Genomic DNA, 13547 nt, shown 5'->3' with positions numbered 1-13547 from the left:
AATCCTTTACGTGGGTCCAATGTTTATGAATTTTGAAGGCTGAATAAAATTTCCCTATTTATAATTTTATTTTATCGGTTAAAATTAATAGAGAAATCAAAAGAACTCACTTATTGTCCATATCATCCTTAATATTCTAAGAATTATCAAAATAATATTTAGAGCAACTGTAATAAACATTATACGATTAAAATTATATTACTTTAAAATAGTTTTAATAAAAGTTGCTCCACTTAAATATATTATTTTAAGAGATTGAAAAAAAAGTAGAAAGGTGTATTTTAAGTATTTAATTATAATTAATGAAATACTTTTATAATATAAATAATTAAAGGGTGATCTTTTGCCTTTAAAATTAACTCAAGTAGCTTCGAGTAGGAGACCGGAAGAACATGACTTCGCCTCGAAAATCGCCGGAGAGCCCGCTGGCTCCGAACACTCTAACCCCTGGTCGGGGGGATGCGCTGCCGCCGGTGAATGGCACCCTGGGTGAAGAACCGACTCCGGCGTCTTCATTAGCACTCGTGGTCAACAGTCTGGACGTCCGAAAGGAGGCCAAGACAGTAGCCAGCGACGGAAGCATCAGGACGAGGGAGCGGGGATTCGCGCCGACGTCGTTGGAGAGAACAAGGCGGCTGGAAGAGACAGCGCCGCCGCGGAAGAAGGCACTTTGGCTGCGGATGGCGGCGCTCGTGCTGTGCATGATCTCCTTCTCGGTGATGGTCACCGACAAGACGGACGGGTGGGCGGGCGACTCGTTCCACCGCTACAAAGAATTCCGGTAGGGTGGGTGGGAGTCCACACGCTTTATATTTCTTCTGTGAATACATTCTCCACCGTCTGATCCTGATCCAGCGACGAGCGGGTGGCTCCGCAGGTACTTGGTCGCGGTCAACGTGATCGGGTTCGTATACTCGGCGTTTCAAGTCTACGAGAGCATCCACCGCAGGCTCACCATGAAGTATATTATTGGCCGTCCGATGGGCTATTGTTTCGACCTCTCGATGGATCAGGTACGTCAAAAATGAAGATTTGTCTTTGGCGGTTGGGGTATAAAGTTTCTTGCAAAACTAACTAAAGAAATATGAAAAAAGTTTGTAATTCGACCTTATAAAATAATAAATAGATTACATAATTCATTTAAAATTTAGATGTGCAACAAGTATTATTATTTTACTGTCTTTTGATATGAGATGATGTGTTTCGTGTCTAATATTAACAACTTCTCAAGTCTTTATAACAACTCTGGTAACATTACTATTTTTTATTATGATCAAATTATTTTAAATTACACATAAAATATTTTATGTGTTATTATTTATGACTTTATCATTTTAGGAGAGTAATAATAAGACCATTATAATAAAAGGTGATTATGTTCATCATAAATATTTTTCATAATCTATTCCTAAATTATGTGAAGGAAGATAAATTATAGTGTCAACTTATAGTCGAACATCAAGTGATTGGAGGGTTCGAGAATTGACTCCTTGCCACATTGTAATAAAATTGTTATCCTCTAATTAACTAGACACCCCGTAAAGACTATTGAGGTCATGGTCAATACGTGAAGTGTGAATTGTGATTAATAGGGTATATCCTAAATGAAAGTTCTTGTAAATCCTAAGTCGCGTGGATTCTAAAAATATAAAGAATTCATATATAGAAAATACAAGAACAAGAAGATCTAGTTTCATCAAGAACATGACACAAGAAAAGAAATACATAAACATAATAGACAAGGAACCTAATTGAAGAGTCATATCCTTGTCTTTAGCGTCGTCGGTTTGATCTCTGTGGAAGAAGATGCAGCGGAAAGGAAGGTCTTCCAAGGGACTTAGGGGGTGACAGCGCCGTAAAGCTTCTTGTCAATGGGGAATAAGAAACTATGTTAAGCTTGTTACCTAAGCCCTTGGGGACCAACCCTATATATAGTGAACATCTATTATCAAACCATCAATAATAATAGATGTGGGACTATAAGTCCATACATACTGAACATCTATTATCAGCAAATAGATGATAATAGATACGGGACTATAGGTTCTACACATATGAGATCCACATCCAATTACCCGAACCCACTAGACATAAGTTAGATTACTTTAAAGGGTTCGGATCGTATTCACATGTGCAACTTACAAATAAGTCTACCTAATATGGATAATTATATCCAACAATCTCCCACTTGGGCTATATGTGAGTTGTATGTGAAATACAAGTAAACTTTAGTTGATGTCAAACTTTATTGGTACAAAATACCCCTGTAAATAATCTGGTCAATTAACTTCATTGGTATAGGACTAAAGAGGTCATAACTACTGTATATGATCGTAACAAACCCTAACAATAATCACAATACCAATGTCATTAATGACATAGATCAAGATGTGGATGTGTAGAGTGGAAATTATATGAAATGTGATCAATATATGTCAATTTTCAACTGGTCCTAAGATGACCTCAAAAGAAGTGAGATCATATTTGTAAAATACTTTATGCTAAACTGCAATAGCAAATCATGATCAACTTTAATATTCCAAAAGGAATCTTTATCATATTTACAAATACCAAATGCTAAACAACAGTAGTAAATGATGATATCACAGACAAAGTGTCAAACATACATATAAATTCCCATTAATATTTTGAACTTTAAGTACGTACAATAATCAAAACAAATGTTTGTCTTTATTAATCAACATAGAGCAATAAAAATAAATACAAACTCCTACTAGATGAGTTCTTTTTCCATAAGAAGAACTCTCATATCCATAACATGCGCATGAAACATCTTAGGCACCAAGCCTTTGGTGAGTAGATCGACCAACATGGAATATATTCTAATGTGCTCTACCATAATCTGACAATTCTGAACTCTTTCTTTAACCGCTAGAAACTTGATGTCGATGTGTTTAGATTTCGACGAACTGCAGTTATTCTTGGCATAAAGTTCTGCGGCTTTATTATCACAGTAGATCCTCAGTGGTCTGTCAATGCCATCAATAATCTGTAATGTTGTGATGAAGTTTCACAGTCAAATCCCGTAATTGGATGCTTCGTAGCATGCTACTAACTCTTCCTCCATAGTAGAAGTGGCTACTACCGTCTGCTTGACGCTTTTCCAAGATATAGGCCTTCTAGAAAGCATGAAGATATAACCCGAAATGAATCTCCTACTATTCAAGTATCCAATAAAATCAGAGTCTGAATATCCGATCACCTCCAAGTGATCTGATCTCCGATACGTGAGCATATGTCCTTTAGTTCTTTGCAAATACTGCATCACTCTCTTTACCACTTTCCAGTGTGACGATCCGGGGTTACTAATATATCTGTCTAACATCCCTATTATAAATGTTATATCTGTTCGAGTACAAACTTATGCATACATGAGACTTCCCACTGCTGACACATATGAGAATTGCTCCATCTCCTTTATTTCATGTTCAAGCCGTGGATACTGCTGCAAGCTAAACTTGTCACCTCTTGACACAAGTGTGTTACCGGGTGTACAGTTCTACATACCATTATAAGCACCTTTTCAATATAGGCCTGTTGTGGAAGTTCAAGAATGTATCTTGAACGATCACGATAGATCTGTATGCCTAAAACAAAGGATGCTTCACCAAGATCTTTCATTTCAAAATTATCAGATAGAAATGACTTAGTTTGAAGCAACATATCCTTATTATTGCTCACAAGTAATATATCATCCACATACAAAACAAGTATAACAAACTTGCTCCCACTGAACTTGACATATATGCACTGATCAACGGGGTTCTCTTTAAATCCAAATGAGGTAACCACTTGATCAAATTTTCGGTACCATTGACGGGACACCTACTTTAAATCATAAATGACTTCTTTAATCTACATACTAGGTGCTTTGAGTCCTTAGACTCAAAGTTCTCTGGTTGCACCATATATATAGACTCCTCTATGTCTCCATTGAGGAATACAATCTTTACGTCAATTTGATGTAGCTCTAAATCATAATGAGTTGCAAGTGCCATGATTACCCTAAGGGAGTCTTTCATCGTCACAGGGGAGAAAGTCTCCTTATAATCAATGTTTTCTTTCTGAGTGAATCCCTTGGAAACAAGACGAGCCTTATACTTTTTGGCATTGCCCCTTAAATCCCACTTGGTTTTAAATATTCATTTACAGCCAACGGGCTTCTTTCCTTTAAACAATTCGACAAGTTCCCAAACGTCATTGCCCGCCATAGACTTCAACTCTTCTTACATGACGTTAATCTACCTTTTAGGATTAGAGCATTGTTTGACTTCTTGGAAAGATATAGGATCACTCTCCAACCCTATGTCAAAATCATGCTCTTGAAGATAAACATAATCACGAGAATTCATGGTTCTCCGTTCCCTTGTGGATCGCCTTAAAGGCACTTGTGTTTAAGGTGGTTGAGATACTTGTTTATCAATATGAGGCAATAGTTCAATTTTAGTGGCAGGTTCCTTCAATTACATTGGAGATGTTATGAAAATATCTTGGTTCACTACGCTCACTAGATGTGTGATACCCATAATGTGCGGTATGATAACCATACCGCTACTGATCGCACTAGTAGTAACCACAGGAGGATCGTCAACGCTTTCCTCAAACGATATTTTCCTGATTTTATTACTCCCACTGCCCTCAATGAATTTGACATTTCTCGTTTCAAAGAAGGATCTATTAGAGGGATCATAAAATTTATACCCTCTTGACTTCTCAGAGTATCCTATAAAATTACAGCTAACCGTTCTTGAGTCCACTTTCCCTTCATTAGGATTCTAAGGCCTAGCTTCAACTGGACAATCTCAGACATGTAAGTGCCTAATGTTAGGCTTCTTACCCGTCCACATCTCGAATGAAGTTTTAGTTACTGCCTTACTAAGTACTCTATTGAGTAGGTAAACTACAGTCTTGAGTGCTTCAACCCACAAGGACTCTGGTAGAGAAGTGAAAGTCATCATACTTCTTACCATGCCTTTTAGGGTTCGATTGCGACGCTCAGCTACACTATTCTAACTGGGTGTACCAGGCATAGTATATTGAGGTACAATTCCACACTCAGGAAGGTAATTCGTAAAATATCTTGGATGTTATTCACCTGATCCATCGTATCGACCGTAATATTCACTTCCACGGTTGGATCAGACAGCTTTAATTTTCTTACCTAGTTGAAGCTCAACTTCGGCTTTGAAAATTTTGAACATGTCCAAAGATTGTGATTTCTCATGAATAAGGTACAGATAGTTAAATCTGGAATAGTCGTCTATGAAGCTAATAAAATATGTGTGTCTATTCCAAGATGCCTTAGGGAATGATCCACAAATATTCGTATATATTAGCTCCAAAACATCAGTACAATGACTAACCCCCTTATTCCTTTTGTTAGTGGTCTTCCCCTTGAGACACTCTATGCAGACATCAAAGTCTGATATGTCAAGGGAATCGAGAATTCAATGCGACATTAACCTTTCTATTCGTTGTTTTGATATATATCCTAAACGCTTATGTCACAACATGGAAAAATTTTCGTTAGTTAATTTACGTTTTGTGCCTATACTATATGTTATTACATTGTCAACTGTAGGAGTAAAGGTGTTCAATTTATAAAGCTTATCAACCAAGGAACCATTGACAACCAACACTGAAATAAAGAAAATATTAAAAATTCTATTTCTAAATGAACAAGAATAACCTGATTTGTCCAAACAAGAAATTGAAATTAAATTCTGTCGAAAAGATGGTACAATAAATATATTTTCTAAATCCAGAAAAATATTGATTCCTAAACAAAGCCTAAAAATACCAATCAACTCGACTTTAGCCTTCTTTCTATTTCCTATATAGATGTATCTTTCACCATCAAGCGGAATTCGGCTCTTGAGACAATCTTGTATAGTGACACTTATGTGAGTAGTAACACCGGTATCTATCCACTAAGTGTCAGTGGGTACTATAGCTAAATTAACTTCTGAACTAACAAAATTTTGAAAACTCATAGAATCTGCAGTCTGCTTTCCTTTTCCTTTATTAATCCTCTTTCTCTTCTTGCTTGAACCTTGAGATCTAGATGCTATGTGAGCACTTTCAGGTGTCTCAAGCCTCAGTCTCTCTCTTATGTTTCCTTTTCTAGTATACCACATGGTTACCAACTTCGTAAGAAGTATGGTAGTCTCGACCTTTTCATTTGAGGTGAATCGGTCTGCCAATTGGTCCAACAAACTCCTAGCATCTCCTCCCTTGATTATTAAGCCCTTTATTGGTGCTGGTATGGAAAGCTTCATGATACACAGACACATGCGATTTGATTTCTCCCACAACTGAAATTCAACCCTCTGCTCTATAGTGCTACCACTGGTCAGAGGTGTGGGGTGATCATTCCTTAATTCATAGTCTAAGTCTATGCAACCTAAGACTACGGTCACGTATTCTTTCCATTCAGCAAAATTTGAACCAGTTAGTGTTGGAATATTATTAATGCTGGCAGTTACATATTGCATTGAAATTAAAGAGAGAAATTTATTTAAGCTCACGATTTGACTAAAGCCAAGAACATATAAGTAATATAAAATTATGAAAATAAATAAAATTTTAAATGCATATAAATGAGCTCTTTATGAGATACCAAGTACAATATAATGTGTCTTCCTTTGGGCCGACACATTATTTGTTAGCGATACTCTCTAATATAACTCAAACTTTAATTGACCACACAATGTGTCTTCCTTTAGGTCGACCCATTGTGCGCATAATATGACACTTTATATGAGTTATATTTTGGTCCATAGCTCACAACAACCTTAATCGGCCACATAATATTTCTTTCTTTGGGCCGACATATTTTGTGCATGATCTGAACAAAATAATATTTTGTTGTCTATAGTTGTAAACTACCTTATACATATATCTGGCATAAAAGTAATCTTCCTTTGGATCGATTACTTTTAGCATAGATATACGTCTACTAACACAAAATGCATTAAACCTACCTAAGGTGTCTTCCTTTAGGCCGACACATTAGTTCAACTTAGTAGCATGTTGTATAGATAGACTAAAGAAAATTCTAGGAACTTAGTTCGAACAGAAATTACTTAATCCGCCTTAACAATATAAAATTAGATTTATTATCGATTGATATCTTATGGTAATCGATTGATATAATCCAATTGATTATCTCAATCGATCCGAAAGTCTATTATATATGACTACATGATTATATATAGAACCTTTCCTTAGCAAGTTAAAATTTTCTTCAAGTTCTATAATTAAATAGTATATTTAATACTATTTAATTTCTTAATTATTTCTACATTAAAAAAGTTATATATATTTAATGAAATAATTTCATTTTTTTTCTTTTAGTGTTTCAACGAAACAGCAGCTTTCCGTTTAAATATTGTTTCAATTTTTTTTAAATATGAAACAGTATGCACGAAAAAAAAACTTAATTAATTAAAAATAATCTCAAGTGATTAAAATCAAACTTAATCGATTAAAATTGATGTAATCACAAGTTTAGGGCTATTTATTAATTGAATTTTTTTTCAATCATTTCTGTTTAAAATTTTAGACTCGACAATCGATTATTCGACCAAAGCAATTAATTGAACCATCATAATTTTACCTAAAATTAGGTTAAATAGTGATAATTTTCGTCGTTCTTCTTATTCTTTGTAGAAACATGAAAAACTCGAAAACCAAGTCCATCCTAGTTTTCTCTTATATGATTTTCGACGATAAAAAAATTATGTTATACTAAGAAATGTTGATCTAGTATACAAAAATAAAGATCGATGTAAAACTCAACATTTAATACCATGAAAACGATGAAATAGAGTCGTGACTCTGATACCAATTGATAGGTTCTTGTAAATCCTAAACCGCATAGATTCTAAAAATATAAAGAATTCACATATAGAAAATACAAGAACAAAAAGATCTAGTTTCATCGAGAACATGACACAAGAAAATAAATACATGAACATAATAGACAAGGAATCTGATTGAAAAGTCATATTCTTGTCTTTAGCGTCGTCAGTTTGATCTCTGTGGAAGAAGATGCAACGAAAAGGAAGGTCTTCCAAGGGACTTAAGGGATGACGACATCGTAAAATTTCTTGTCAATGGGGAATAAGAAACTATGTCAAGATTATTACCTAAGCTTTTGGGGACCAACCCTATATATAGTGAACATATATTATCAACCCATCGATAATAATAGATGTGGGACTATAAGTCCATATATACTGAATATTTATTATCAGCAAATAGATGATAGTAGATACGGAACTATAGGTTCTACATATATGAGATCCATATCCAATTACTTGAAATCCACTAGATATAAGTTAGATCACTTTAAAGGATTTGAATCGTATTCATATGTGTAAATAAATCTACCTAATAGAGATAATTATATCTAACACTATATTTAGATTTGTACTTTGTTTACTTGAAGTGAATGGCCGAAGTAAAACTAGATTGAACATTGTGAGAAAATGAGTGGAAAGTGATGTGCTAGAGGAATGTGTCGCCTACTAGATGTCACAAGCCTTCTCTCACGGTCAGACCTGTGAAGATCAGTACGCGGCAGAGAGCTTGTAGAAAGTCTTCGATGCCTAAGTCAAGCATGAATTATGGAAAATATGGAATAACAAAAAGAAGAAAGATAAAATTAGGGTTTTACTACGACCCCCCCTTTTTTACTACCATGAATGGTTCTATTTATAGAGACATGCTCTCAAATTCTAAAGGGCTATCGAGTCTTGGATATATAAGTTGTTGATAGTGTGTGTGAGTTCTATCCCAATATAACCTATAAGTAATTGGGTTGGATCTACGTCATGTGATCAGATATACGGGACTGGAAGGAGATCTTATTCCTTGGTATCAGAAAGGATGGGGTGATATAACCTTCAATTATCCCATGGTTGCTTAGGTATCCAAAAGAGCAAGAGGGAAAAGTAACTGGAAGTATTGAAAAGTCCAATTTTCCCAAATTGAATAGTTTCTCGTGGATGCCCTCACCTTCACATGGTTCATGTTAGGAAGGTTGAGAAGTCTCCTCGGAGCGGTGTGATGGTTAAGATATGGGGTGTTATCATATGAGGTCTTGGGGTCAAAATTCGGCGTGACCGAGTATAACCTCCCCCATGTCTTGGCCATTTGCACTAATGGCTAGTAGTCACCCGTGATTTACCTCCTCCGTGTTGGCCTAGGGACGGGTTGGCGGGGGCGCTGGGGGCGAGCGAATCGCCTTTTGCCACATGTTAGGAAGGTTGAGAGATTAATTGTCCTATCGGATGGATCTAATGGCTAGCGCATGAGGTGTTGTCATAATGAGGTCTGGGGTTCGAATCTCGACAAAGTCGAGATAAATACCTCCCTTATGTACTAGTCACTATTCCAAAGGCTAGTAGCCGCCCGTGATTTATCTTCTCCGTATTGGTCTTGTGACGAGTTGGCAGGGGCGCTGGGGGCGAGCGTATTTACCTTTTTACCACAATGTTAGGAAGGTTGAGCCTCCTTTATGTGCTAGTTACTATTCCAAAGGCTAGTAGTTGTCCATCATTTACCTCCTCCGTGTTAGCCCTGGGACGAGTTGGCGGGGGGCGCTGGGGACGAGTGTATTCACCTTTTACCACCATGTTAGGAAGGTTGAGGTCCTTTTTCATGGGTCTAGTGGCTAGCACATGAGGTGTTGCCATTATGAGGCATGAGGTTCGAATCTCGGCAAAGCCGAGGTAAATGCCTCCCTTATGTGTTAATCACTATTCCAAAGGCTAGTAGCTGTCCGTGATTTACCCCCTCCGTGTTGGCCTTGAGACGGATTGACGGGGGCGCTCGGAGCGAGCGTATTTGTCTTTTCCCATCATGTTAGAAAGGTTGAGCCCCCGAGGTAGGATTGATTTGACTACTGTGGGATAGAACTTGTTACAATGGATAGGGATCGATTCTCAGCAAAATCAAATAAACAATCCTCTCCCATAGTCACCAACTACAACTTCTCAATTTACCTCCTCATAGATAGTCGTGGGGTCGACCATGTAAAACTCTAAGATAGCGAATTTTACCTTTTGCTACAATATTAGGAAGGTTAATGTCAATCTAGCTCACATTAACTTCTTCCTTATTCTCATTCCAACATCAAACCCTAAGCTTTAATGCCTTGAGATGGAAGTGGAAGAGTATTGATGGTTCAATTAGAGATCGAGGGTAAATAAACAACATTTGATTCTTGGATGAGATCCTCACATAGAGATCCTTGCACAAACACAAATAATACAATACGTGAGAACATACCTTTGATTCTTTAGCTACTACCTCTCTCCTTGTCTTCCCTTAGAGCTATGGAACCGGTACAATCTTGGTGAGGATGGGGGCTTAGGGCCGGCCGAAATCAAAAGAGTGAGATGGGACTTTTAGATAAGGGTTTTATAGAAAATGGTAGTTCTTGGACTTTATCTCCCCTTTTTTTACTTTAAATTTTATCCATTTATAAATGCTAAGTCCTATAATTTTTATATAGCAAGTCATCAAATTTCCAATCTATATATATAATTAAAATGTTATAGTTTCTTACACGTTTAATCTTTATTTATACTATATACTTTATATTATATATTTTATATATAATATTTCTTAGTTACACGTTATTTTAAATCTTACATTTTATTTTATAATATATATATATATATATATATATATATAATTTATGATTTATGTTTAAAATTTATAAAGACTTATTCATCTAAATAATATAAAAGTAAAATATAAATTTATATGATGTACACAAAATTAAAATAAATACAATAACACGATACTAACAAAACAATATAACATGATTTGGTGACTTTGTTTTTACTTCATAACTTATGACATGTTGAGTGTCACCTCTAAATAGTTTTATTGTTACCGCACTTCCCAAAAGATAATAGAGTAAACATTTTTAATCCGTGGATGAAATCTCAACCCAAACCATTGAAATTTTGCAAGATTAACAACTTAACTCTAAGTGAGACTTCACTTACAAGAATATTTTAATCTCTTCCTAAGATGTAAATGAAAGCGAGCATGAGTAAATTCTTTCAATCTTGATCAAGCTCTTGAATTCCTTTGGCCATTTGATCATCTTGAGCGCATTCTAAAATGATTTGAAACAAGGAGTTTTAAATGCCAAGAAGCTCTCTTAGATATTTAAAGCTCCGACTGACACTTTTTGAATACCTCTAGTCAATTGTCAACCTAGATCAATCAACTAGATCTTACAAAAAAAAAAAAAAAAAAAAAAAGATCATTTGACGCAATAGATACTTGGTCAATTGGCTGCCAAGCATTTAGTTGACCAAACAATCATTGCAAAAAGATTGTCGACTACTTAGTCACTCATCTTGAACCAAAATATTTGGTTCTAGTCAATCAACTAAATCCCCTCTAGTCAACTAGAACAACCTTAGAAGTCCCTTTAGGAATCAGGAACATCCAAAATTCGAAAGCTTTGACAACTAGCTCCTAAGTAACTCACCCACTACCTAGACAACCACAACATTACTACAATTGTTATATATCCAAAAATAAAATTTATAATTATATCTTCTTAATCACACGACAAGTTTTACATATTTTCGGATCTTCACCTCCTCCTCGATCAAACTTCAAACCCCCCTTGAATCATCTGAGCAACTTTTCAATCTAGGCCTCCATTACTCAAGTCCACTGATCTCCTCTCAAACTCCACTCAATCCATTCCTTCAACTCTAAATTACATCAAGCTCTATGAGCTCTAACACTACTAAGCTTCTCTCGAGCTCCACTTGATCCTGAGTTCATCGAGCTCCTCCCGAGCTCTAAGTACATCTTGAAATCTCATTGAGTCAGTCACTTCTAGGTCAAGTTGAATTGTAACAATATGCAAACTTGATGAGCAATATCAAATACACATCAAATTTAAACATATATCAAAACAACGTTATTAATCTCAATAACAAGGAAGAAGTCATTTCCCCAACAAAAAGCACTCGTTGAGGACTCTCTTAGACATGCACATGAGGCACTATGTACGTAGTTGACCATTTTCATGTTCATTGTCCTCAATCTAAACAACACTAGCTCGTTGGGCTCATCAAAATCATGACTGCATGTGTTCTTGAGTGCGAGCTAGTGGAACAATAACAGAAGTGATCTTGAACAATTAAACTGAATTAGTACCTATGTATTTGGATGCGTATTAGTCAAGATTTGGAACAATTAAACTGAATTATGAGTCACTAACCATTTTGGTACCTAATTTATTTTCATCAGTGATAACAATTTATCAAATGGCTCAAACTTTCTAAGATCTTTATTTTGAGTTTGGCAAGTGTCTTGGATTTGATGTATCACACATTGAAAGTAGATTTAGCATCTTTGTTTAATCTATACTTGTTGGCTCATCATGATATTGACTTCTTTTTCTTTTTAATGAAAGATATTGTCTTCTTTAGATAACTTGCATGTTGTACCATGTTATCATTTTTCAATAAGCACCATGGATAATTGATACATCTTTGAGCCTTATGGTGTAGTTTCTTTGAATGAGGAAAAAAAACAAAAGAATAAAGTAAAAAAACATAAGCGACAAACAAAATGAGGGCAAAGAATGTGAGTATTTAAAGAATTAAGTTGATCGAAATGTATTAATCTTTATATATAGTAGTAAGTGTGAATTTGTTAACTAAACTTTATGCTTACTCTATCATTTGTTCAAGTTATTTCAATTTGAACTTTACAAGTCCTAGTTGGTGCAGATGCTAGCATATCTTTTGATGTCTGCTTCGTCCGTTGCAGCCTCTCGAAATGATGTGTGGATATCAAGATTTGGGAGTGATGATTTCACTCACAAAGCCAATGCTTCCATCTCTATATCTTTCTTTGCATTCTTTGTACTTGCTATTAGTGCAATCATTTCAACTTATAATCTCTTTAGATGGAGTTTTTGATGCATAACAAAATGAAGCAATTGCTCTTCAATGATGTAAATTTGGCACAGAGAGAATTGTATCAAGCAATTTTATTCAAATATATAGTTAACTTATGCTTATAAAAAAACAATCTCAAGTTTATAATATGCATTATCTAATTGTTGATATATATACATACACACACGCGCTCGTACGATTATCATTTTAATTTGTTGAAGTAAACACTTTGTGGAACAAGTCCGAATAAGTCCCAATATTATTCTTAAACTTGTACTTTTTGATGGAGAAGAAAGGAGTTTAGATGCTATATAGGCTCTACCTTATAACCTCATTAAGATTTTTATGTTGGTGCAATCATGCATCGGATGAGAAGTTTCAATGATTGACAATTATTTAAGTTTAGGTTAATACATTGGATCTAACTTGAGTTACAAGTTTGCAGGATAAGAGAAGTTCATACATGTCAGAATACTTGATGCAAAACAAGAGAGGTCCAAAAATATCGAGGAGATTCTTGGTAGAAGGTGGAAACCTGAGTAGATCATAGGATTAGATGCAAGGGTAGATGAACAC

General features: G+C 35.4%; 1 protein-coding gene across 2 annotated transcripts; it reads left to right on the top strand.

Annotated features, from left to right (window-relative positions):
- Positions 1-370: 370 nt before the first annotated feature.
- LOC121996357 (CASP-like protein 4A2) lies at positions 371-13077 on the top strand. Of its 2 annotated transcripts, none has more exons than XM_042550299.1 (3): positions 371-781; positions 863-1013; positions 12801-13077. In XM_042550299.1, exons 1-3 carry the CDS (start codon positions 393-395, stop codon positions 12990-12992), a joined length of 732 nt encoding a protein of 243 aa, XP_042406233.1. In that variant the 5' UTR covers positions 371-392; the 3' UTR covers positions 12993-13077. The 2 variants fall into 2 exon arrangements, with proteins under 2 accessions (XP_042406233.1, XP_042406234.1); XM_042550300.1 differs by having other exon boundaries at positions 878-1013; positions 12801-13074.
- Positions 13078-13547: the final 470 nt, after the last annotated feature.

Source organism: Zingiber officinale, chromosome 6A (assembly GCF_018446385.1).
Source record: "Zingiber officinale cultivar Zhangliang chromosome 6A, Zo_v1.1, whole genome shotgun sequence".
NCBI classification, from domain to species: Eukaryota; Viridiplantae; Streptophyta; class Magnoliopsida; order Zingiberales; family Zingiberaceae; genus Zingiber; species Zingiber officinale.
This window is presented reverse-complemented; position numbering and strand designations above follow the sequence as displayed.

Excerpts from the sequence above, each read along its gene's own strand:
- LOC121996357 (XM_042550299.1), top strand. The coding sequence starts at position 393 with ATGACTTCGCCTCGAAAATCGCCGGAGAGCCCGCTGGCTCCGAACACT. Across the intron at positions 782-862 it reads CACCGCTACAAAGAATTCCG|CGGGTGGCTCCGCAGGTACT; the intron begins GTAGGGTGGGTG and ends TCCAGCGACGAG. Across the intron at positions 1,014-12,800 it reads TCGACCTCTCGATGGATCAG|ATGCTAGCATATCTTTTGAT; the intron begins GTACGTCAAAAA and ends TAGTTGGTGCAG.